This window comes from Harpia harpyja, chromosome 3, assembly GCF_026419915.1.
Source record: "Harpia harpyja isolate bHarHar1 chromosome 3, bHarHar1 primary haplotype, whole genome shotgun sequence".
NCBI classification, from domain to species: Eukaryota; Metazoa; Chordata; class Aves; order Accipitriformes; family Accipitridae; genus Harpia; species Harpia harpyja.
In genome coordinates, this window is record NC_068942.1 from 41763954 (window position 1) to 41790128 (window position 26175).

General features: G+C 39.4%; 1 protein-coding gene across 3 annotated transcripts in view; it reads right to left on the reverse strand.

The window, feature by feature from the left end:
- Positions 1-24995, reverse strand: part of ZNF106 (zinc finger protein 106) — a 44526-nt gene extending 19531 nt beyond the window's left edge. For 2 of the 3 annotated variants that reach the window (XM_052782203.1, XM_052782200.1), the window contains exons 1-8: positions 24853-24995; positions 16223-16308; positions 14840-14901; positions 9155-9352; positions 4806-6908; positions 3363-3987; positions 2377-2446; positions 33-187 (exon numbers count right to left, since the gene is read on the reverse strand). In XM_052782203.1, the coding sequence (XP_052638163.1) occupies positions 33-187; positions 2377-2446; positions 3363-3987; positions 4806-6908; positions 9155-9352; positions 14840-14901; positions 16223-16276 (3267 nt within the window). In that variant the 5' untranslated portion in view covers positions 16277-16308; positions 24853-24995. Of the gene's footprint in view, positions 1-32; positions 188-2376; positions 2447-3362; positions 3988-4805; positions 6909-9154; positions 9353-14839; positions 14902-16222; positions 16309-24440; positions 24567-24852 lie in introns of all 3 variants that reach the window. The other variant, XM_052782202.1, reaches the window with a different exon arrangement.
- Positions 24996-26175: the final 1180 nt, after the last annotated feature.

Consider the following 26175-nt stretch of genomic DNA (forward strand, 5'->3'; position numbering starts at 1 on the left):
TAGTTCAGAGAGTCTCAAAAGCCCACTGTTACCTGTTGCTTTAATACAAGGAACCGTTGAACCTCAACATATGCAGCCTGCAGGGCAGCCTTTGCCTGCAAGAGACTGCTGTCCACACTATGCAGGGACTTGCTTAACTCTTCTTCCCTCAGTGAAATAGCCAACAACTGGTCTACCTGAGAACGTTCTGAAAAAGAAACAAAACATAGAGTATAATTGTACTTGACAATATCATGTGTAATGTATTTTAATGTATCTCAATAAATACTACCACCTCAGAATGTAAAAAACACATAAATTAGGTCAAGCATCAATAGTCATACAAGAAGCTGAAAAGGAACATCTATGCACAGGAAGAGCCATGTCTACATGAAAGAAGAGCAAAGTTGAGTATTCCTCTTCAGAATCTCAGCCGCGACTCTAGTAACTATTTCCATCATAGCTTTGCCAGCACTGATTTAGTTTAGTTGAACACAGTCAATCTCTTCCACAAAGATCTCTTCTTGAAGTATACGTGTACATGAAGTACAAATACACACTTTCCATTAATGTAATCTAAAAGGCAAGGGCAAATTTAAGCTAAACAAGATTTAAATTATTCAGTTAATCCAGAAGCCAAGGAAAGGCAGCTTAAGAGAAAAAGAACCCAATGATACAAAATCATTTACTATCTAGGATGATTTTGGGTCATGAGACTCATGTTTTCAGTCTCTTGAAAAAGAGTCTGAGCACTGTACTCAGTAAAAGATCCTCCTATACTACTTTCTAAAGTCCTCTGGCATTACAGAGATTCTCCAAGCAAATTAATTTTCAGTTTGAGCACTGCTCAGTTTCATTCAGGTTATAGTTTCCTTTAGCAGATTTACTACAGTAACAATGATGCTGAAGCAAAGTAATGGGAAAGAGAGATTTTACTAAGTCGAGTGTGTTATTACTCTCCATAATAGACACTAGTCATTGAAGACAGAGGCTGATAAACACCCCCACCTTTTCAAGTAGTGAAATATTAGTTCCCACGAAAAGATCCATATTAACTGCCCTGCATTCCAACCAATTCAATATAAATAAATAATTAAAAAAAGAGAAATGGAACATTTGAAAGCTATCTTATGGACCCCAAAGCTTGCAGATGGTAACGCAATGATTTAGTTCCCAAAGAAAACACTGCCTAAAACACAGATGATTCATTTTGATATGCAGTGATGCGGATGTGTTAGGCATGTTTGAGAAAGACCTGTCTAATGCCACAATAAGAGTTTTCTTTGGTGCATTGGGTCTGAATGAGATGGAGTTAGTACTCCCCATAGCAGCCCTCATAGCACTGTGCTCTGCATCAGTAGCTAGAAAGGTGTTGATAACACACCAGTGTTTTGGCTACTGCTGAGCAGTGCTGGCACAGCATCAAGGCTGTCTCTCCAACATTTTTGCCCCCCCCCCCCCCCCCCCCAATGGCAGGCTGGGGCAGGGCAAGATCTCGGGAGGGGACATAACCAGGACAGCTGACCTAAACTATCCAAACAGATATTCCATACCATATGACGTCAGCTCAGATATAAAAGCTAAGTAAAGGGAGACGGGGGGGGGCATTTTTGTCTTCCGGAGCAACCACTACGCGTACTGAAGCCCTGCTTCCCAGGAAGTGGCTAGACATCGCCTGCTGATGGGAAGTAGAGAATAATATCATTTGTTTTTCTTTGCTTTCGCGCGCGACCTTTGCTTTCACTTTATTAAACTGTCCTTATCTTGACCCATGAGCCTTTTGTTATATTTTCTCCCCCCTGTCCAGCTGAGAAGGGGGAGTGATAGAGCGGCTTTGGTGGGCACCTGGCATCCAGCCAGGGTCAACCCACTACATTTGGTCAGGAGCAAGGAGTGAGACATTCCACATTCATTTCCTTTAAAGACAGGGAAGGAGTCAAAAAATAAAAGTATTGCTCAAGATGTCAAAAACAGAACACAGCCCAAGTTATGGTGAGTACAATTTTTCTGGTGAGACCACCCAGAAATAGAAAGGGAAAGCTGCACAGCTGAATTAGAAGGGAGTGATGGGTACTTCTCCCTTCAGAACTTCCATCTGAAGAGGCAACAAACCTCTCTTCCCTGAGCAGGGGAAAGCAATGGTCCCATCTGTGCAGCTGGGAACATGAACTGCAGGCAGAAAGGAGGCACAAATTCTTCTCTTAGAAGTAACTTCTGACAAATTAAGATGGGACTCTTCAGCGTTGCAGACTTGAGAGCAGTCCACCCCATGATCTTCAGTAAAAGCCCAAGAAGCACCAAAGTAACATTAAGTAACTACCATTTTAGCCAAGTCAAAATACTACTAGGTATTTATAACCCCTATACCAGATGCACATATGTATGGTATTCACTTACCCTTTTTACCTTTGATTTTTCTTCTCTTATTCTTTCTTTCTAGACTAGGGATTTCAGGAGAAGATCCCTCCTGCAAGTAAAATCATTTATTAACAAAAGTTACAAGAGCAATTTTGCCTAAATCAGAGAGTCAACCATCCACTGTCTTTTCAACCATTACCTGTACCCACGAAGAAGAATATACAATTAATTTTGCACATTCTTGTATAACTCGTCCTTCCCTCTGCCCTTAAAAGAGGGATGGCAGCAAAGCGAATGCCATGTTTTCATCTCAGCTAGAAATACTAAATAAGCTGACAGCCTTCTACTTGCTCAGATATTTAAGACCACACTTGGGTCAAATTTTCTGCTCTATGGTTTTAGTTGAAAGTCTAGAGGATTAAATCAGTGAGGAATTAAAATTATCACTGTCTGCATATAACAAACCCATTTTGAGGATTTTGATGAGAAACATTTTTTTTTTCCCTTTGGGTAAGTCCAAAGCAGGACAGTGAAATAAATTCAGATTTAAGGATATAATTTTAAGTACATAATTTTGTAAAAAGGGTTGTCTTTCCTTGCTTGACCATAAAACCAGGAACATTCTAAGGAAAACAAATTTCTACTACAGCCTAGCTTCCATTTAAAGTTTTGAAACACCAAGATTGTTGCTACAACATCAAGTACTTCCATGGAAATATTTTAATAGCTCTCATTTCCCAGCACAGCATGCCAGTTACCAAATCAAAATTAAAGAACATTTGCCATTCCTACTAATTAAAAAAGATTAAGCAGAAGTCTTGCTTGACTAGAAAATGGAAAATAGAAATGGAAAAGATTCTTAAAGAAATTAAGTCAAACAAGCAAATTAGTTTGAGGCTATCAATGTACAAGACAATCAAATGGAGAAAGTCCTCCTTGCAGAGATGATTCCAAGGTCGAGTGACCATTGACAGGGGAAAAAAACATTTTTAGCGCACCAAAGCTGAACAAAATTGCACACTTACTCCAGTTGCTCTTCGCTTCTTTCCAATTCCTTGGCTGTCATTCTGCTCAGTACCAGATGTGCAGCTACTGTCTGTAGCTGCATCTATGTTATTAGACACTGCAAGAAGTGAAGCATTATTTGAAGCTGGACGATTTTCTTCTGAGATTTCTAGTACATTTTGTTTTTCAAGAAGAGGTGTTCTCTTCTCTGGGCTCTCCTGGTCTTGTTTTGTGAGGCCTGTGACCTCAGAGGTAGCCTGTAGGCTGTGTCTCCTTCCACTAGTCTCAGTTCTTTCAGATATAAATGGTGATAAAGGAAGAGAAGATGTCTCCCGTTTCATATCAGCCTCAATATCAGCGCTTGCCTCATACCCAGATGTTATGTGACGTGAGTGGCTGGCTCCAATTATTTGCCTTTGCCCACTTTCTTTTATTTTGGCTTGTTCACTGAAGAAGCTATAAGCAGAAGGATTTCTGTCTGCAATGACACTGCTTTCAGAAAAGCTACGTTTTCTGGCTGAGCCAGGCACTGCTAAGGAAATCCCTTCCCACTGGAATCCTTCCAGAGTAGACAGATCAGATTCTTCACCGAGTTCTAGACCCTCTTGCTCATTTTGAACAAGAGGCACCATTTCTATGCCAAACCTTTAACAAGATAAAAAGAAAAATAAATACACATGTAACAAGCCAGCTAAATCTAGAAAAAAAGCCTCCCACTTCCCCAAATGCAGGATACTGCTTTAAGAGATCTGGCAACTCATTACACTGGTACTTTCTGTCTCATCTGGCAATGGAGTATCTTTTGTGTATCACAAAATTAGATTTAGTGGCTAAGAACCAACAGCATGATTTCCAAGTCAGAAATCATGTTGTTATAATTATTCCAAACCAAGTTTTGAATAAGCAAATATGACACCTTTTCAAAATGCTTCAAAGACTTCAGGTTTAAAGAAAGTTGCAAAAGTGAAGTATTACATAATTGCTTCCTCTAAACACGAAACCAAACTGTGTATCAGATTAAAAGATTAACAAATGAAAAGGGAGCATTTATTCTGCCTGCAGCAATGCAAGCATTTCTCGTAGTCCTGAATAAATGAAGAAATAAGCAACCATCACAGCATTATTCACAACCTGATTGCATTTTTACATTCTTCCACTTACTAGAACTTGAAAAGCAAATACATTGCTAGTGTCCGTATTCAGATATTAAGCAACAATTATGAACTGATCAAAATTTTTCTGAGCAGCAGACTACTATCACTTATCTATGGATAGACATCCACAGCAGCAAGCAATCATAAAAACTCTAAGTTATTTGTATATGCAAAAGATCGTGGTATAACAAGCTTCATTCTGAAGCCTTAGTTTTAGGATTCTGGAATTCATTTCAGATTTGGAGAAAAACAACCCTCCCCCCTCAACACACACACAGAGAGGCATGGTTAGATCTGAAAGCTACCAACCTTGGTAAACCTTTGCCAAGTTCCTGTTTCTTCTTGGTTACCTGCTGGATGACTTGATCCCAGTTTACATTTCTCCGGGAAGCACTAAGAATCTGCCTGAGGGTGGGTTTAAGCCCTGACTCCTTCTCAATCTCACTTCTCCGATGGCCGCTCACATTCCGAATGCGCCGTGCGTTATTGAGATTGGGCTCTGGAAGATGTGTCCCAGCTTTGCTCTTCAGACTAATATGTCGTGTCAGGTCTCTTTGCAGAGAGGCAGGGAGGCCAAGTTTGCTTAAATCAGGAAGAAGGAGGCCTAGTGACTGGCTTCCTCCTTTTTGCAGCTCATGCTCTGAAGGATTTTCAAAACCTTCCATTTCAAAGTGATCATGTGACTTGACATGCTCTTCATCCCCTTCTCCATCCTGAGAGGAGGTTTTCAAATCCACATGCAAATGGTCCTGACCACTTGACAGAGAAACTGTGGATTCCATCTGAAACGTAGAATCTTTTAGATCCCCAGAACCAATACTTGAAGCAGCCAGCTTTTCATCATCTTCCTTTTCAGAGGTGGCAGGTTTACCTTCTGGAGTGTCACAGGGTAAACAAGAACTAACAGAAGAACCCAACTTTTCAGCTCTTGCTTCTGACTTCTCACTTCCCATTAAATCATCATCACTCACATCTTCTAATGAATCTAGTCTGAACTCATTCTTTGGTGATGCTTTCCCAGTTTCTTCCCTATTCTGGTCACCTGTATCCTTGCAAGAGCTTAGGGGAGCATTTTGCAAGGAATGGCTGGACTGAACATCTTTGGGGTTTTGTTCTGCTTCACTTAAGTTATTAACAGGCTCTCCAAGATTGCTACCAAGCACATCTTTGCTGCCTTTTAAGTTACCAGCACAAGCACCATGCAGCTTTGATGAACAAGAGGAGAAACTGTTTGTTTCCAAGTTCAGTGCATTCAAATGATTCTGCTCTTCGCCACTAGTTGAGGATAACAGAAGCTTGACATTTTTTAAGAGACTGTTTGTGTCTTGCTTTGGGGAAGATAATTTTGTATCTGTGATATTCAGAAGAGGGGATTTCAGTGATGGCATTCTATTACTTCTGCCATCATCTTTGTCAAGCTTTTCACCACTGGAACAGTCTTTCATTACCTTGCAAGAATCAAGGTGATCGGAGGTTACATTAGAAGGGGAAGATGCTTCCCGTTTTTTAAGTTTTGAAAGGCTAACATTGGCTTCACAAGTTTTTCCTTTCACTGATGAATCAGTAAGAGGTATAAATACAGAATCCATTTTATCTGAAGTTTTAGAAACATTATCTTCAGACCGTGGTTGCTGCTCTGCAGCTTTCTGGGATGGGTAGGGAGTCCAGCGATATGTTTTATCTCTGGAAGGACTGCCACTTTTTCCACTGGCTCTTGAAGTTTTGCTTTCTGGTTGCTTCAACGTACCAAAATCCAATGCCCCCTCAGAAGGAAGATTATCACTAGTAAAATCAAGCAAGTCACTCCTATTTTTTCGATCTCTGTATGGCAGAACATCAGTGTCTTTCTCCTGCCGCTGCCATGTATATCTTTCCTTATTATATTTAATTGGCTCTACCGAATATGTATCTCCTGAGCTTCCAAAATTCCAGCCATTTGCACCATGAGGACTAGATTTCCAGTTTCCTCCATAACTCTTGGAATTCCAGCTAGAAAAATGACCTGTTCCTTCTGAGTGCCAAGTAGAATTTCTCTCCCTGGCACTGTGATGCCAATTTGATGTTCCTCCTCCTCCCCGTCCACTTGAATGCCAACCATTTCCAGAATTCCCATAGTTATGCCGATTTGAAGAGCTTCCTGAAACATTTTGGTGCCACACAGAACGTCCCCTTGGGCCACCTGAATGTCTGCTTATATTAAGGTTCCTCTGAGAGTGTGAAAATTTGCCTTGTCTAGGACTAATATAATCATCCTTTTCCCACTTCCAGTCCCTTTGTGATGCATTATGATGATGCCACGATGACTGATCATAAGCTTCTCTTTCTTTGTAAGTAGCTCTTTCTTCTCGCCTTCTCTGTGATCTCCTATCATCACATTCTAATTCTTGGTTTGCACAGCTTGGTTCAGCTTGCCTACAAAACAATTGAGAATAACCTAAATTCTGATGCCATTCCACTGAAATCCAACAGCGCACAATCCTCATGCATTTTATTTGCACTGGAAAGAAATTTTTTTTTTTTTTCCATAAAAAGAAACAGATAACTTATTTAGCTGCTTTACTGTTCAGGCTTCTGTAGTGTCTGACCTTCAAAACTAATGTTGTACCTTTATTTAAATACGATATTTCAAAATTGCTTTTACAAGAACAACTGATTTGGTGCAGGGACAGTTTAATAGACTAATTCTTAAATACTTCTGTTTAACTCAGAAGATAATATTCCTTTCTGTTTACTAGTTATTGGACTAATAAGAAACAAATGAAAAGAAAGCTCTTCTGTTGTATAATCTTTGTAATTTCAGTAATCTTGACAGATGAAAAATTCAATAGTAGTGAGATGATTTTTTTTTTTCTGAAGACTATTCTGTTGGTGTTAGATGGCATAACTAAAGTGAACTGATACAAAATAGAAGGAAAGTTAGGCTGAGAAAAGCAGTTATTCTACTTACTGGAGAAAAAAAACTGAGATCATACCTCAGTTTATAAAACTTAAGTTCAAACAAGATGTAAAATGTCCACAGAAGTTGTACCTCAGATACAAATATATTTTCTCTTGTTCTAACCAACAGACTGGAACAGTCCACAGCATGCAATGCTGAGTCTGTATGAGCCTCCCAGAAGCACTATCTACTGCCCTTTGGATAGTACTTGTGCTTGGCAACTTCCCATGAACACGTGGTAAATTATCACACGTACGTTTAAAGATAAATGCTACCTTAACACCAACAGCTATTCCCAGGGTAAGCAGTCTAAACATTCTAAGTATTTATTCTACCAAGTGAAAAGTTTTTATTAGAACTTTTTCTAAAAACTGATTACAGAAATGCTTCTTCCTGAAATCACAGGAATACATTCATTCCAGATCCCTGGACAAGCAAGACAGCAAACTTTCACACTACTGCTCAAAAACAATTGATTTGAGTAAATGGAAAATTCATATTGTACCACCCTTTAAGTTTTCAACACATTCCAGTTTTGCTAAAAGATGCACAAATAATTACTCTCTAACAGGAAATGGTCTACTGCATAAGATAAAGTGAGCTCTAAGACGAGAATTCAAAGAAACGATGTCTAAGTGATACCGTAAGTTCTAGGAGCTGACTCAACTAGATTATGATCTAATGGAAACAATTTTGCTGTATTAGTAACTTAATCCATGTACTTTCTTTTCCCCTCCCCTCCAAACCAGCATCCAGCAGAGAGAGATTTTCTAAGATTTTAGTTGCTTCAGAATACCACTGTACTGACAGCATTACTCCTTTACCATAAACCCAGGAAAAGTGACATTATTGCTACCTACATTGACCAATATGAAAACATGACCATCGTGCAGTACAGGGACACCCTAGTATGACAGAATGGTGTCAAAACCAAATAATCTCCACAGATTTATGCACTTGGAGATGCTAACTGAAACTTCTAGCCATGACAAGCAAGAGCTTCTTTCAAAAATCATATGCCCCTTTAATACCATCACCATGCCATAAATTTATTCAAACAATATATTCCCAGCTGGAACATCATATTGGCAATGCACACTTGCAGAGCCACATGGAAGATAAAAGGCAATACTTATTACTCTCTGCAGCCTTTTATTTCATAGTGAGCCATTAGAATTATGTTTAGCTAATGGTAAGCAGTAAGATAAAATAGGCAAGAAATTTCATTCAAGGATTATGGGATTTCAGTGTGACACTGACAGAACAATCCAATTCCTTTTAAAAACAGATTAAAAGTTTTATAACAAAGCATGTTCAGCAACAGTTTCTAAAAGGTCAGGTTCCTATAGACACCCCCCCACCCCAAACAATATTAGCACTACTGTCACATTTATTAAGCCTTTCAGTTAAATGGTATCAAATATTAAAACAAAAACATTAGGGCTCTCAAAACACAAGATTCCACACTGGGGACTGTTTTTAGCCATAATAGAGAACAGTTGCACTTCCTTACTAGTAGCAGATCAACAGAACGTGAACATTCAGCAGAATGACATTTACACATTGAAACTACAATATCCACATAGGTCTCTTGGACTGTTCTCATAACAAGTACACTGGCTACAGGCAGTTTACATTTCATGAGCACCTAAGCCTTAGGAGCGTATCCTAACTGTGTTAAAAGCAATTCTATGACCTAAGAGGAGAAAGGAAAACTCACCGGTTCCGTTCCTTCCTTTGCTTGATTAGTTGAATGAGTTCTTTGTCAAGGTATTCTTCTTCTGCCTCTTCTTTCTCTTCCTCTTTTCTGTCATGGGCATGAACATTGTCTTTGTGCAGCTGGCTGGAGATGTGCTTGGCATATGCTGATAAACCCACCAGTGTCACCCTGCACACCCGGCATTCGTGGTTGCTGTCCCTAGGAAGAGAGGCAGAGGGTGGACTTTCTACTCTGCCAACAGGCATGGCAGGTACCTCTGATCTTACTTTGTTTCCTCTGAATGTGCTTGAGTTGAAGGCAACTAGGTTTTGCTCAGTATATTTAAGTTACTTGAATTCTCTGGCTTTTTCTTTCAAGGTCTAGTTTTTTGATGGTCAGTTTTTAAAAGATTTTTTTCCAACAATCAAGAGGTAAAAGACTTGGTAATAAAGCTGCGTTAACTGGGAGAAGGAGTTCTTCTTGAATTGTTGTACTCAAAATCTTTTCAGAGGAAACATAGTGAGCGAGGAGGCAGAGTGGAAGGCTTCCAGAGCTAGCAGGAGCTGCTCTGAAGCCTATCCATGGTGCCGGCTGCACTGGGGAAGCCTGGTGACAGCTTCTACATTTAATCCTTGCCTTGAGCCTTCCCCCAGTGAAATTTAGAAAAGGGAGGAGGCAGTACATGGATACAGCCAATCCTGATACAACATAACCTAAACTGGGACAGCTGAGACTGCTGCCTGGAATCCAAAGACTTCACAGCGCAGCAAGTAATGGGAGGGTGTCTTCAGTTCGCTGTACTTTATTTGGTTCAAGTGTGCATGAGGTCTGCTTTCTACTTTAGAGAACTTATCTTAAAAAATACAGAAATTATTTCAGCTGGAGGAAGTTGACAGCTGTGTCAGACAAATGGCTTTACTCATGTTTCAGTGAATACTGGATTAAGGTTACAACATTTTTTTAACTTTTTTTTTTTTTTTTTTTTTTTTTAAGAAATTCAGATTTCTAAAAATACCTTACTTGTTCTCCTGACAAATCTTTTCAATACTCCACTGTTAAGGAAATACGTTGTTAATAATAAACCTAAACAAGGAAAATATGTTTACCAGTTCAAAAAAGTCAGAAAAATACTTAATGAGAGTATAGTCCACTGCAAATAATTCAGTGGGACCAAGTTATGACTCACTGCCTGCCTCCACAATGCTTTCTTCAATTCTGCCATTTAATTCATAAAAGCAGATCTGCATATCCCCATGGCGCACTTGCGACTGAAGTGTTATAAGAGTAGCATTATAATACCACCACACAGTTCATAACTGGGGTCAAAAAAATGGGATCCATAAAGGAAAAAGACAAACATGAAACCTTGGTTTTTTAGAGAAAAGTTAAAAATAAAATGAGAAAAAGATCAAAAGATGCACCTTCACTCAAGATACTAAGGCAACATCCTTACTGGAGTGGTTAATGGAGTGTCAGCAGCTATGTTATTTATCCTGGAAATCTGTGGTTTTCCTACTAACATAGTTGAGATATTTAACCAATGCAATCATTCAGGCACAGCTAGAGAGGGTTTTATTTTAGACAGACTAATTCATAAAAATTATACTTTTTACATTTAATTATTTTGTATGTTGCAGCCTAATTTCAGATGAAACACTTGGATAAATTTCATTTACAAAGCCAGCAATTTACAAATTTAGTCTGTATTTTCCAGAGAGGGGTGTACTTCATTTTGCACACTTCACACTCACTAATAAATATTCAAAGCCCAGACACTATATATTGTACTTTGGTTATCTTTGAATCCTCTCCACACTCATAAATGGCACAGCTATGCATTGCTACTAAAATTTTTAAACTTAGGTCATCACACAAGGCAAACTGCAAATAGAAAGTTGTCTTCCTGTTGAAAAAGGTGTTCTTTTTACATAACATTCCACTTCAATCATAAGGACATTTCAACAGGAAACACACCTCAGTGGTACTAATTGGGTTTTAGAGAACAACCCAAATCCTTCATAAGACCCATGGTTCAATTCTGTCATAAAACTTTCATCATCCTCATTTATAGACTAACTAAATAAATGCAAAGTTTTACTTACTTTGGACAAAGCCAGTGAGTTAGCAGCTGGCCTAAGGACAAAGAACTTGTTTCTATCGCTTCTAACTTGTGAGTTACTAATTACAAAGCTGTGCCTCCTGTACCAACTGACAGTCTGGAAAGAAAAGACTCAAGTGGGTAGTGACTAGACTTCTCTGTCCTGCTCTTAATCTATATGAACCTAAAGAAAAATCAACACTATTTTTTCTATATGAGCAACTGCTTTAATTGAAGATGAACTGGCTAGGAGTTCAGTTAGTTATACCTAAGAGAATTTAGATTTCCTTCGGTTCTTTCCTTCCCCTATCCCCATTTTTATCAGCCAGAACTGAGCACACTCTGCAACATACACTGATCATGTCTACGCATTTCCCTACCACACAGGAACACCACACAATCTTAGTTGTTCAACAAGAAGGCCAAAAGCAGTTTGAAATAAACATGACAAAAGTATTCTCAGTATGAAAACATCCAAGAGCTTTATTTACTGGATGCATACTTCAAATGGCAGACTCAATGTTCCTCGTACAAGAGCATTATTTCACTTCCAATTTAAAAAAAAAAAACAAAACAACAAAAACCAAAACACTAAAGCTTTGTACTTGACATCCAATTCTCCTTATATATCACATTGCGTAAGACTTCAAGAAGAGAAGAGCCTTAAAATGTTTCAGAAAATTACTCTAGCCCTTGAGATTACTAAGTTAACTTTAAAAGGAGAAAAGTGTGAACCAATGCATGCATTTCCTTTACTTCCCTACAGGAGGTCTAAAAAATTACTTCAGGTAGGATGTTAAATTTGAAGGTAGTAATACTTCGAGTAGTATGATACTACACACTTTAATGGTATTATCCTGTTACACAACTAAACCACACTCATGAGGCTGTTGCTTGTGCTTCACATTTTCTACTTGGAGTACCTTTTACTTTACAAGGCTGTAAGACTCCTAAAAGACTTCTACTAAACTTAAATGGGAAGAAGAAGGAGAGGCGTGGGGTAAGAGAACAAGGTTGCTGCTGCACAGTGAAAAATTAAGTTCATTATTCATTTTGAGAACAAATACCCTCCATGCATTCTTCTGAAAGTAGTGAAGACAGTTACCTTAGTAATAGAAAATGTAATGATGATGAAAAATGTAATTTAATTTCAGTCTTATGGAAATGGAAAACCAAGAATTGTCAGATCACTTGCAAGCCACTGCAGACACAATATATAACTTCTAGAAATTACTGTTACCTTCAAGAGTCATAAACTAAATAAATAAACAAACAAACAAACAAACTTAGAAGGCCAGAAATAAGATGCCAAAATACATGACATTTTAAAGCTGAACTCAGAATCATTGTCAGAAGAAAGTCCAAAACAGAAATGCTCTACAAGTTAGTTGACCAGAAGCCTTAAGTCAGCTTCTAGCACAGAGGACATTCTGGTTTCTGAGCTACCTCTTCCCAGCTGCTCAGTAACAGAACAAATCCTTTTCACACTCAACAGGACAGATATCAAATAGCATGATGTGCTTGATCCCAGGCACATTTTCAGAATGTTCTTAGCTCCCAAGACCCAGTTGTATGGGGCACAGCAGAGAAGAACACAAAATTATCCGGGTTTTTTTTGTTTTCTTTTCTTTTTAAGTAAGTATCTGAATTCAGAACAAAAGAAACCCAAGAAACATAGGGCTGAGCAAGGGATAGCAATGGCAGGAGAAAAGAAAAAAAAAAAAAAAAGAGGGTGTGGAATTTTTATGCCCTCTATCTTTACTACAAAGATCTTTTTTTTTTTTTTTTTTTTAAATGAAATAGCTTCCAAAAAGCTGCTTTCATACATTTTCTCAATGTGACACAAGAACAACTTTGTTAATCTGGACAACCTGAAGATTTTCTGAATCCCACTAAAACAAATTTAATTTCAAGAGGGAAAGATTATTTAATTTTCTTTCCGATATATTTTAACATTTTGATAGTCCACACAACCCCTGCCTAAAGACAGGCTGGTGATGGAGATTCTGAAGATGGAAGTTCTTTTCCCAGTTTACTAACGTGCTGTGAAGCGCCAGACAATTTAATCAAATATTAAATGGAAGTAGAAATTAGACAACAGAGGTTATCTACTGACAGTCAATATGCACTTCAAGGTAAGCAGTATCTTTTTACTTATTGTCCTGCAATAAGGGTTATTTTTTTATTTTAGAGAGAGAATTTGAAATGCTAGTGGATATAAGTGGGCATACACTTATGCTACAGATTTTCTGGAAGTCTTAACCTAAAAACATTTTAAGGTGCTGATTTAGAGAAACTACAGCAACACTTAGCAATTATATACAACAGTAGTACAAAATACTATACAGCTGGCTCCAACAAATGTCTTCATCTGTGGCATGTATGTAATACAATCTTGTACTCCAAACGTGGACACTGTTCTGCAGCTCTATATATGCTTTTCACAGAAGAAGTTACTGAAGAGAAATAAGTTTCTAACTTCCTCTATTTTAGAAACATTATAAAACAAAACAGTTTAAGAGTTTTACTAGAATTCAACCTGGCACAACTTAACTACATTGGCATTAGTATCCATCACAGTACAGATCAGAGTTTTAATTTCACTCAGCCTTTCTTTAATAGTTAACTCCTTAAAAAAAGGGCCTCGAGCCCTAACAGCTGCTCTCACCTTACACAAAACAACAGAATAAAAGCTACATGAATGAAAAGCTAGCATGCAAACACAAGTAGTCTACAGATTTTCTTCCCTGGATACAAGATGGATGTCCTGACAAAATGGATCTCCCACACCTCTAAGAGTTGAAAGAGGATCACTTTAGTCCTTTAAAAGATGTTTAAAAGAGATTTGTGATTTCCATATAAAATTTGTGCTGCAAAATGATTAAAAATTAGTTTGTAGATCATATACATAAGTGCAGACTATCTGATCCCTCTGGCTACCTCAACCTCAAACCCATACACCTGAAAGCACTTTTAAGTGCACACTGGTTACAAACTGATTCCATATTATCAGGATGATATTTGAATACCCCTTAACTCCCTCCTCCTGATTCCAAAGGTTGCAAATAAAACCAAGGAAATCAGAAGGAAAACACCATCCACGATGGTTAGGTCCCTTAACCAAACAACTGGACCTCGTGGCAGAGGACAAGGCAGTCACTCAAGTAGATGCAGACTTTACATCCAAGATATCAGTCTTCTCAGAGTGGCTTAAAAGATCATCAATTGTTTCTACATCATTGGAAACTTCTAAAAAACATTTTAAAAAGGAAAATACCAGTGGTCATAATTCTGTCAAAAGCAGAATTCCAGTGCTTCCAAGAAACCAAGCATGAAAATGCCAAGACTTAAAAAACATGTTCTTTAATTTTATTTCACTGCAGTCCAAGAAATACAGGAGAGCTTGCTTCCACATCATTGTTTGCCTCAAGTTTTTGACATTAAGAGAACATGTTCATTGCCAGCTTTATCACAAGGCATGCAACTAAGTGATGCATAAAAATAAATTGTGCAGTTCAGCTTATATGGGAAATAGTACATGAGTTCTTCCAGAGAGTGACATATAAAATGCATAGAGAGGAATGATGCAAGATTGTTCTCATTCATACCTTCCCTTCAGGTTTTCAAGTTCTCTGTGGTGAAGCATGCTTCTCATGTGTTCTTCCATCTCCTTCAACATGGGGAAAAAAGTAAAATTGGTCAAAACAAAAGAAAATGGTGTATCATATGTGAAAAGCTCACTTTGGAGAACTCTCCTGCCTTGCAGGAAGGTGTACTCTACTCCTGTAGGGCTATAGCAGTTGCCATTCCCGTTTCTATGACCATGAAAGTACAAGTAGTCACACTCTCAGGAAGTCATATAATGTTACCTTTCCTGAGGAAGGACACGCAGGAGTCATTAGAATTCAACAGAAGGGGGGCAGAACTCCAGGAGAAAGATAAACAGGAGTGCATGTAGCAAAGCTTATTACACTGATTTTTGACAAATTACTATTGATCATCATTTTTATTAAAAGTCTCATTGAGAACCACTCTCCAGAATAACAGTACTTAAAACAGTTTTCCTGTGCAATCTGAGCAGACTCTCTGTATTTGTATTATGATACAGCTGTAATTTCATCATCACGTACTATTTTACTGTGCTAGATGCGCTTCAGAAACTGAGATGTACATAACATACCAGTTTGTTGTTTACAGCACCCTTGATCTGTGAACTGCAGTGCTGTTATAATTAATTGCTATTGAAAGAGAGCTGCTGGAAGAGAAAGAATGTTTGTAATTCAGTGAAAGGAAGCAGTTCAGAAGATTTAACTTTCTCTTTGAGTTTAAGCCAAAGTGTTTGGAATTCTTCAAAGAACAGATACTAATCACTATCCTCTTTAGTCCTTGAAATCCCATCTGCAAAGGGAAAGAAACATCTTCAGTGTTGGACAGTTGTGTGAATTAATACATTGGCATTTGCAAGGTACCCATGTGGGTAAGCAATATATGAAGGTCCATTAAAAAACAGTCCGTTTCAATGCAGGCTTTGCATGATATGCAGTACGCAGAAGGTACACACCAAATTGACACATTAATGAAAACACATGCTGGGCTGCATAATTCCACATTCTCCTTCCATACAGAAACACAGACCTCCCAAAAGGAATTAAAAAATTGTGTATTAGAGTATACTTAACACACCATAATTTATAGCTAAATGAGTTTGAGCGCTTTTCACTTTAGTATCTTTATACAATATGAAAAACTCAAAGACCTCAATATTTTTAACATTCAGAATCAAGCATACTGCACAAGTCATTTCAAGAAAGATACTCTAAAGCACATGCAAATACATTATTTGATTTGTGATAGACCTAGATCAATATATTCCTGGTAGACGGAAAAACCCTCACACTTCGCACAATTTTAAAATTGAAGTATTACACACATTTCTTATTAGTATCTTCATGTTGGTATCTACCAACAGCTGTAAAGCATTAATTATTTACCTTTTTTGAGCTGTACACAATGTGACATAATATGCATTTTCGTTCTCGAACCATGCTTATTACTCTGGAAAGATCTTATCCCATACCTGCAAATAAAAATAATTTTAAAAGAACCAACATTCAGGATTACTTTTTTTTTTCCATTAATCTTTTTTAGTAAGGAAGTAAAAATAAGTTACTATTCATGAAAACAGTTGTGCTGAGTTTCTTTAAGTTTCTTGTGCATAGTCAATATTCTTCAAAAAAAGGTAAGGTAGTTTTGAATAGTCATCTAAAACAGCTATAATAAAAAGTAGCTTTCCCTTTCTTTCATTTTGCTCCTTGTCCTCCAAGACATGGCACTCATTCTACAAGCAAACAGAGATCTGTAGGAATCTTCTCAGCTACTCAAATCAGATTAACAGAACACTTTTCAACTAGGATGATGAGTGGAAGTTAAGGAATTAGGGAAACCAAGAAGGGCAAACTCAGATCTTTATTTTGGTACACAGGGCAGCTCAAGGAAGATATTTAAGACCCTAGGAAAATGAAACGAAGGCCATTCATGACATCAAAGACCATTAGTCTTCAAGGTTTATCAGTCCATTTATTCACCATAAAATAAAACGTAAAGTGATTTAAATTCAGTATTTTTCTCATTAACCTCCCTAAGAACTAGACATATGCATGTACTGAAATACTCAATTTAGACAGCATCTTGAGACACATTCTCTAACACCATGCTCTACATGGTACCTTATGTATTTGAATCATTAATAAAAGCTATTGATTTTCATTAATGAGTCCCAAGAGTACAATATTATTCAAAACTTTGCACCAGAATATTAAACATTTTAACACTGATCTACTTAAGACTTGTATATATATGCAAATGAAAGCACCAGCAGGTCAAATTAAATGCCAAATGTATTTTATCATAATGTTTAATTCATAAGGAGAGCAATCAAATTAGAGAGGTACATAACAGTCTAGGTTATAATACAAAGACAGACATGTCTGCGTAAGTAATAGGGTATAATCTTTGCCCTTTCTTTTAAGAGAAAGACACTAAAATGCAGAATGATCAAGCATTATAGTAATTTTTTATTGACTTCACAGGGGCAGTTCCTCACCCTAAAGTGGAAAGAAATGTATCTTTTTACTACTAGGCATTTTTAGATCTCCACACAGAAAGATAAATCGTTCCAAGCTTTGCTATCTGACTTTAGTCAACTTCAGAGCTAACTTAGCTAATATCATCAAACTTAACCTACAAGAGCCCTTCAACAGCTCATCTCCACAGCTTACCCTATAAAATTAATTCTAATTATTTACCATCCACTTTCTGTATCAGGGGCATCAAACTCTCTGACTAGAAGCTGTGAACAAAGGGCAAGAACTGGATTTTTACGAAATCCAGGTTACCTAGAGTTAAAGCAGCTCTGACATTCAGTGGTACTGTCCAACTGTAAACAAACAAAAATAAGCAAGTAAAACCACACCCACTCTAATTCCAAAAAGTCCTTCTTTGATAAATAACTCTTTTCCTCCAGATTTGCATGTCCATTTACAGTTATGTATGCACCAACATCTGTCCAGCTTAAAGGGGAAGGAACTGAGAGTTGCAATAGCCCTTTCACCTTTAGACAACAGAGAAAGCAGTTTCCTCCCTATAAAAATCCACATCATCATACCAAAACAAACACACTTAAAACACAACAGGAGATTCAATCATCTTTTTATGTTCCCTAACCAGCATTTCTAGGGTGCCATTCTTGATCTCACTGAAATACCTAATAGTGTTTAAATATGCATTCTCTAGCTTCATCACATGGGCACCTGATGTACTCGAATCATTAGTAAGAGCTATTTATTTTGACAAATCACCCCCAAAAAAGGTACAAGATCATTCAGAACTTTGTACCAGCCCAAGTCATATAGAGTATGCATATAAATTCATATGATATCAGTGATGTGCATGCAAAAGCACCTGCTTTCATGGAAGGTCAGAACACAGAAATACCAAGTTTTGGAACAAATTACTTTGAAACCACATATAAAGAGTATAACTTGTTTTTAAATATATTTCAACTGAGACAGCAGTTAAGGAAAGTTTAAGCTAATATGAGTAGAGACAGAAAATGAGATATTTCAGCCTCATGATTTTCCAGTAGGTTATTAGGTGAGTCTAGGAGCACATCATCAACATACTGTTTATACAGAATCTGTGCAGCTGCAACAAATACAAAAGAATTATTCATGATTATAGACAAGTGACAAAGGTTTGGATGCCTACCCAACATAGGAAAGCTGTTTTAATGTGATTAATATGAAGTTACACCTGAAAAGCAAGGGCGCTAATCACTGCACCAATTTCAGATACTTCCTTTTGCATTAAAATATTCTGTATTCCCCCAACATTCTTCACTAGCACTACTTTGTAGTTTAGTGGAGTAATACCCTACATGTGCTTAGGCTCGTGTTCAAGATTACTAAAGTATTTACAGAATTCATTCAGCACAAGGGTGAAACAGCAGCATGGGACTTAAATCAGGAAAAGCAGCCCAATGAAGTATGGTGACTTGCTGACACCAGTTAGCATGTAACATTAAAAAGCTTTCACAAGTAGAGCTAACATTACACCTGTTTTGGCTAATTAAAACATATAGTAACTACACATGATTACAGGAAGAGTTTTAGGCTAACTGCCCAATCAACTGGGCATTACTTATGACAGTACTAAAAATACTAATGGAATTCAAATGCTATTGGATGTCACCATGAAAAGTGAAACTTTCACCTCAGCAGAGAGAAGCCCTTAGAGGCAAGGACTCAGCTGTAAAGAGATTCAGTAGATGCTACAGGGACTGGGAGAAGACAGACCCACGTTCTATTTCTAGATCACCTCTTGACTTACAGTCTACATAGAGATAAACCACTTCCCTTCATCCTTAGCCTTCTCCCAAATTCTGCTATAAAACCCATGGCTCACTTTAATGAAGTACTTCAATTTCACTGTAAAAGAACTTTCATGAAGTACTTTGAAAAACATTATAAATTCAAGGTGTTCTCTCACTCATTATGCAACAGTGACAAGAAGCAGACAGCTTTTGAGCCATGTAGCCAGTAATGGCATTTTATCTCATCATACACTGTCTGTTCAATCACAAAACTTTCATACCGAGAAACTTCAGAAACAGAGCTTTCTCTACATAAATGCAGGCATATTTGAATTCCTAACAAAAGAAAAAAATCCCATACTTTAAACACCAAACAACCTTCAAGCTTTTATCAGATTTAACAGTTTGTGCTTCTGAAATCACCAACTGGCTGCATAGCATAGGAAATTACTTATGGAACATTAATAGGAAAATGAGCTACTCTAAAAAATGAGCAAACTGCAAGCAAAGATAAGGTTTTGCCAAAAAGACCCCACCACCATATAGAAGAGAAACACGTCAACAGCAAAATGTAAAGCCTTCAAAACAAATGAGATAATATGGCAACTTTCTATTTTGAGAGAATATAACTGTTCAGTGGGTGATTTTTTATTTGTTTGTTTTAAAGGGAAGGTATGCATTTTACAACTGTGTGGTGTAAATGCAACTTGCCCAAATCCTGCACCTGCCCAGAGCTTGGAAACACCACACAGTTTTAATTAACTTAAGCAAGTCTGCTACGGAGATTTTTGGAGAATACTTCTCACAAGTAAAAATAGTCTACAAAGAAAATAAGGCATTAGACTACTTCCTGCTACAACATGCATTTGTCCACAGTTATTCAACCTTACCGGATAACATACATTAAAAATGTACGTCAAGGTTAAATCTGCTACAGATCAGTGGCTGAACACTGACTATATAAAGCCACAAGTGCCATGGAGTGGGGCGGGCAGCCCAGCATTCCAGCTGCCTAGAAATCCTCAGGAGGCCTCAAAGAGATCAGCAGCGCTGGCCTGTCTTAAAGGCCTGCCTAAATGCTGCATGTCCCTACAGATAGCAGTGGAAACTCTACCCTTGACAAGAACAGGAGTCTAGAAGTTCACCGTGGCAGAATGCTCTGCAGCAACATGCTCCTCAGCTCCTCACAGGGATGTTGTTCCTCCTGCTTTAGCGACTTCTCTCCTGCAGCAACTGATTGCACATGTCCTAGTTGAGCTGTAGAACAGTAATACAGCTGCCACAGACATGAGAAAGGACAGGAGAGCAGAGAGGAAAGAAGCAACTCACCACAAAGCGCATTCATGTAATCTTTAGTTGGTTGATGGGAGGAAGTGGTGGACACAAAGTCATTTTGACTTGGACAGAAGCCTCTTGCTCAAAAGAATTAGGAAGGGAATTGTATTTAGGCCCTGGGAAGCACTTAACCACTGCTAGGCTAGACCATATGTAGTTTGATGATCAGCACAATTTATTTTGCTAATCTGCCAAGAAGCCTGGTCTTTTCACAGGAAAACCTGGAGAACCCCACATAGGCCTTTGAAAGCTGTATTCAGCCACCTACTTTGATAAACAAATGCTACAAAGCAGTTAACGATTGCTAATCTAACTAAATAATGATTTATTAAAGCCTAGTAATAGAGAGAGATTTTCTTAAGGAAAAATTTTATGACTATAAAACCACTTCCCTGTATTACACGCTGCTCCAAACATCAAAGCCCTGTACCGCTGTTGGGAATGGTGCACAAAACAAGTAATTCATCATAACACGACAGAGACCTATGCTCAAATTTCATCACCTCCAGCAGAATTTTTGTGGAATAAAGCACCAATATTCAAAGACTATCTCTCCTTCCCAGATTCATTGCCCTTGAGGCATCTGAAATCACTACGCATCCCCTTACAAGACCATAACTTTTACCAATTACCTTAACATTACTTCTGGGCATATGTGGGAGGCACTTTAACCTTCTATGATGCTGATCTTTGCAACCTAACCAGATCAACAGACAGGAACTTAAGGACTTCCTAAAGTTAAGTCATGACTAACAGCATTATTCTCCTCTAGCACCCTATCATGCACTGTACAAACTACTTTGTAGTCACAGGTGGATTTTTTTTAACATGGCTAAGGAGATAACTATATTACAGCCCAGTAGTTAAAATACTTGTACCAGAAGCAAGACTTTTAAGGTAAATTCCTCCCTGCTTTCCAAGATTTAACTTCAGCCCCATGACAGACTGAGGGTACTCTAAACCCCTCAGCACTGAAGCAGCAACAACGCACAGCAAATGTTATAACTGGGCAGCTGAGTGCTCAACTGTTTTGACATTGAGCCAGAAGGAGAGAAGAGTTATTTCACAGATCAAAGTTCTTTAAGTTCCTGTTAAAAGCAATAAAGTTGACTGCACTAACTAGCCTAGAAGACATCTAACAGAAACTGTTTGCATGCTATCCCATGAGTACGGCTGGCTTTTTACAATATACAGGGAAGGTATACTGGAGATAAGGAGACTGCAGAGAAATACCTTAAACAGACCAGCACAGGCACAGGAACACCTGGCATAAACACAGAGTTTTCACTGACATCTATTTTTATTTCAAGTAAATCTAAGAATGGAGTACAGACCAGAAGAATATATACACCCTAAGTCACAATCAAACTGCATCTTTCTAATTCCCTACATATAAGCAATGCTAATAATTTCCTAATATCCAAACTAAGTTTTCCTTGCTGTAAACTGAGATGACAATTCCTCCTTAGTGAAAGTAAATTACTTACTGCTCTTACTTATGATAGCTTTTTACGCACTGGAAGATTCGGGGATATCTGCTGTCCTAATTGGAACGGAGAGCTCTTCAGCATCATTGCTGTATGCTGTCATTTATGACACTTAAAATCCATACACCTGGAAAGCTTCTGTTTTCCCCTATAATGCCTGTACATTTTTAGACATATGCAAACTCTTTTTCTTCAGATGTTTTCCTCAAACACCACATTTCCTGAGCCTACTAAAATTGCCATTCCTCTTTCCAAATTGCCCACAACACTAAAAGAAACGTCCAAAACTGGACATAGTATTCCAACTAAGACCCCTATGAGTACCCTTTGGAGAGGGGAATTGTCTTTGTACCCCTACTACCATTACAGCCTCCAACATAATTGATAATGATTGAGACAAAGTCTTATTAAGAAGCAACATAGTGATCCACAAGATGTGGGACAAATAACCTAACTAATTTAGATTTTTCTGTGACTTGCAAAAGAATTCACGCTTATTCTGATAACCTTGTCTTCAACAAACAGACCCTCATAAGAATAACAGAAATACCCACCACTTAATTTTACACATATTTCTGTAACATTTAGCTGTATCTTTTTTTTTCCCTTCCTAGGGTATTTAAGCTCATAATACCCTTCACAGGTATGCATACTATGTCTCTTTCACCGATTAGAAGTTAAGACCAGGGACTCAGAAGCCAAATCAAAACAGACTACTTTATACGTCCCATCTATAGCAGTTCCACAGAAGCAGGTACCTGGCCTTGGCAAAATTACTCAGACTCCCTAAGAAAGATCTACATAGACACAAGAGAGCGTATAGGAGAGCATCCAGTCAGTCACTGAGCTTTTTCTATTCATACAGTCACTACAGAGTATGAAGAACCACTGGAGAGTGAGTTGAGGCACTCAAACCAAGGTAGTCAGGTCACTCTTCAGCATATGGAGCTTTGGTGCCAAGTAAGTTCAAGTTAAGGATCCCAAACATTAACACAGCAGTCATTAACAACCAGGCAATGGAAATACAAGGGTCTGCCTGAATTCCTACATCTCTGTAACACAGTTTGTCCCAGGGCTGAATATTAGAGGCTCCAACAACATGGGATCAAAATGTAAAATAGTCTAGAACTAGATGAGAAAAATCCCTTATACTACAAATATGAAAAATATTTTTATAAAAACAAAGAAGTTATTGTAATGCATAGTATCCTCTTATCTTCCTGTAACCAGCTTGAGTCAGATAATGTCTCAAATCTTATGACACCATCTGGTGGCAGAGTTCACAGAAGATGATTAACAGATATTTAAAAATTTGATTCTGATTAAATTTAAATTTTATTCCAGATGTCTTATGAATTTTGTCTTTACGAGATAAAGTGGAAAAATTCAATGGGAAAATACCTTAATTTTACGTAGATGAGGTTCTCTACAAGTCTTAGTATCTCTTACACAATTTTGATACGTATTTATAGGATAGTGATTGCTGTTATTCTTTGTACTGGATATCACAGTCCTGCATAAATTAGATGCATTTAGCTGACATCTCTTCAAATATGTGACATTTTTGGACATATGGACTAGAAGTTACCCGAAGTTTGGTCACAGCGACCAAATTGACTCAGTGTGTTGGCTTGTTCCAAATTGAAAACGCTAGAATATAGCGCCTATTTAACAAATTTTACCTACAAAAATCAGTGGAACGTACATGGTGGTGCAAATGCAGTTGCCTTGTACTGCCAGTTCAGTTGAACTCAAGCAAGTACTAAAAAAAAAAAAAAAAAGTAATACAGTTGCCTTTAATAGAAAGGACTTCAGAATAGGAATCTATTTTCCAAGGTAAGAAGTTACAAAGCCACATTGCACTGGCCCTTAGAACCTATAATATTCATCCCAAATATGGCAGTGCTAATGGGGAGATACCTTCAAACTTCAGCAAAACTATTAACAAAATTTGTGGAAGGCTTAAGTGTTTTTTTTAGGCCAGGATCTATCAGTTCAGCAAAACAGTCAATTACTTTAACACAGTAATTGAGGTTGACTGCAAGAAATAGCAAATAACAAAAGAACAGAAATAACCAGCAGAGATATAGGAAAAGCAGCCCCAGGAACTCATGCTGAAAACAAAGTCCATCAAACCTCAATCCTCTTCTCTCTCAGGTCACACCTCAGAACTCACTTGTTCTACAAAGCCCTTTAAAGCTGCACTTCAGAAGGTAAAAAGGAAAATTTCCTCCTTGCATGAGACTATTGTTATCAAACCACTGTCACTAAAATATATTGAAGTATAAACTTTAATCATCAATGCCATTTCTATCCAATGTTCATAAACTTTTCCAAGTTGAAGTTCATAAGCACCCCTGAACAGTTCTTAATGTAAGTTTGCACATGAAGTACCCTGCTTGCAGCAATGAATGATTACTTTTAAATACCTCACATTTCATTGTACTATTAAGACTCGTTTCACACTATCAGTCCCACTCCTTTCAGATTACCAGACATTTATCATCACATTCATACCTGCTTTCACTACGACACAGTTTTTTAGCTGTATGTTATGAGGAAGTTAACTCTGTATCCAAAGCCACACTTCAACCCTAGAAAGGCTTCCAGCAGGTATGAAGAGACAGCACGACAGCTACACATCTGCAACAGAGAACCTGCTCTAACAAAGCTTGTATTTAACAGCACAACAAAGTTCAGGGATCACTGCAGCAATAAGGGATGCTCACAACGCAAAGCAAAACGTATGCCCGCCCCAAGGCAAGGTGCCCGCTGCAGCCCCTCTGGGCCGGGCCGGGCCTGCCCCGCTCCCCTCCCTAGGCCGCCCCCTCCATCAGAGCCAGAACCGGAGCCGGAACAACCCCCCAGCACCCCCGCTGCCGCCACAGAGCTCCCGCAGCCCTCTGCTCCCCCTAAGCCCGGTACTCACACATCACACCCCTCACCAGGCCAGCGGCCCAGAAACCCATCCCCCTGCCGGGACCGACCAGGCCCGGCCGCCGCCTGCCCCGGGGCCTGCCGCCCTCACAGCACCAGCGCCGGGCCGACCCCACGGAGACCCGCGGCGCACAGCGGGGCGGGGCAACCGCCCAGCACAGCCAATGCGCCGGCAGGAAGGCGGCCGCGCTGCACGCCGGAAGGTGCGCCTGCGCCTCCGCGGTGCCTGCCGGGAAACGTAGTCCTGGCGGCGGCACACCTGGGCAGAGGCGAAATTCATTGCGAGGGCAGTGGCGCTTGCTGGCAGTTGGGGGCATTTACCTGCCGACAACGATAATAAACATTATTATTATCCGTAAACGTAGCGCTATAGGCACACGTAGCGCCACGTGCTACCGCTCTAAAAAGCGGGCGCTGAAGACCGCAGGTGCCTCAGCAGCCAGAAGCCGCCAACATCGTGCTGGGCCAGCCCTGCCGCGTCTGGGAAACCTGCCCCGAGAGCGCTCTGAAAGACAGAAGGACAAGAGCGTGTGCTGCTTGTGCCCGGGCCGGGCAGCGTGCGATACGCTTTAGCCCACCGGGACTTTTTAAGAAGCCAAACCCTGCCAGGGCTCTGAGCATCCTGAGAGGGAGAGAAGGGAAACCAAGGCCCCGTTCCGGGATCACAGCGGTTTCACTGGAAGAGGGAGCCTTGTACAGGCTCAAAGAGCCGCCTAAGCTGCTGTGGGCCTCGGTGCTGCGAACGCTCTGAGCGGCACTCCCAGTTAGCAGCCTCACAGCAGGCACAGGATCCTGACGGCAACCTGAACAGGGAAGAAGTTATCCACGCCCAAGAAGGAACATGTCTCAGGAAAGGCTACCCAGCTCAGCTACGAAAGATGAGGTCCGTGATTCCGAACGGCAGCTTTCCCTTTCTGCCCTCGTTCTCTTCTCTGATGACAGAAAAAGGGCTGACACGCTTCCTCCCGATACAGAGTAACTTACCCGGAGAAAAACCCCACTGATATAAATAGGGCTATTTCTGTACTGCGCCATTTGTTGACGTAGCTGCAGTTAGCGCGGCCTGACGGCACGGCCAGCGCGCTAACACCGCAGGCAGCGCACCGCCGAGAAAAAGAGCGGGACGCCGACGCATGCGCACAAGCCCCCGCGTCGCGCCATGTTGGGTGTACAGGGGCCGCACGCGGCGGCCGACGTCAAGCCCAGCGTTCCCGCCGCCCTGCCTGTGGCGGGGGGGCGTGGCGAGGGCGGGTCCGGTTTTTGCCGCCATGTTGGGAGTGGCGCGCAGCCCCCGCCTCCGATGGGTGGTGCCGGT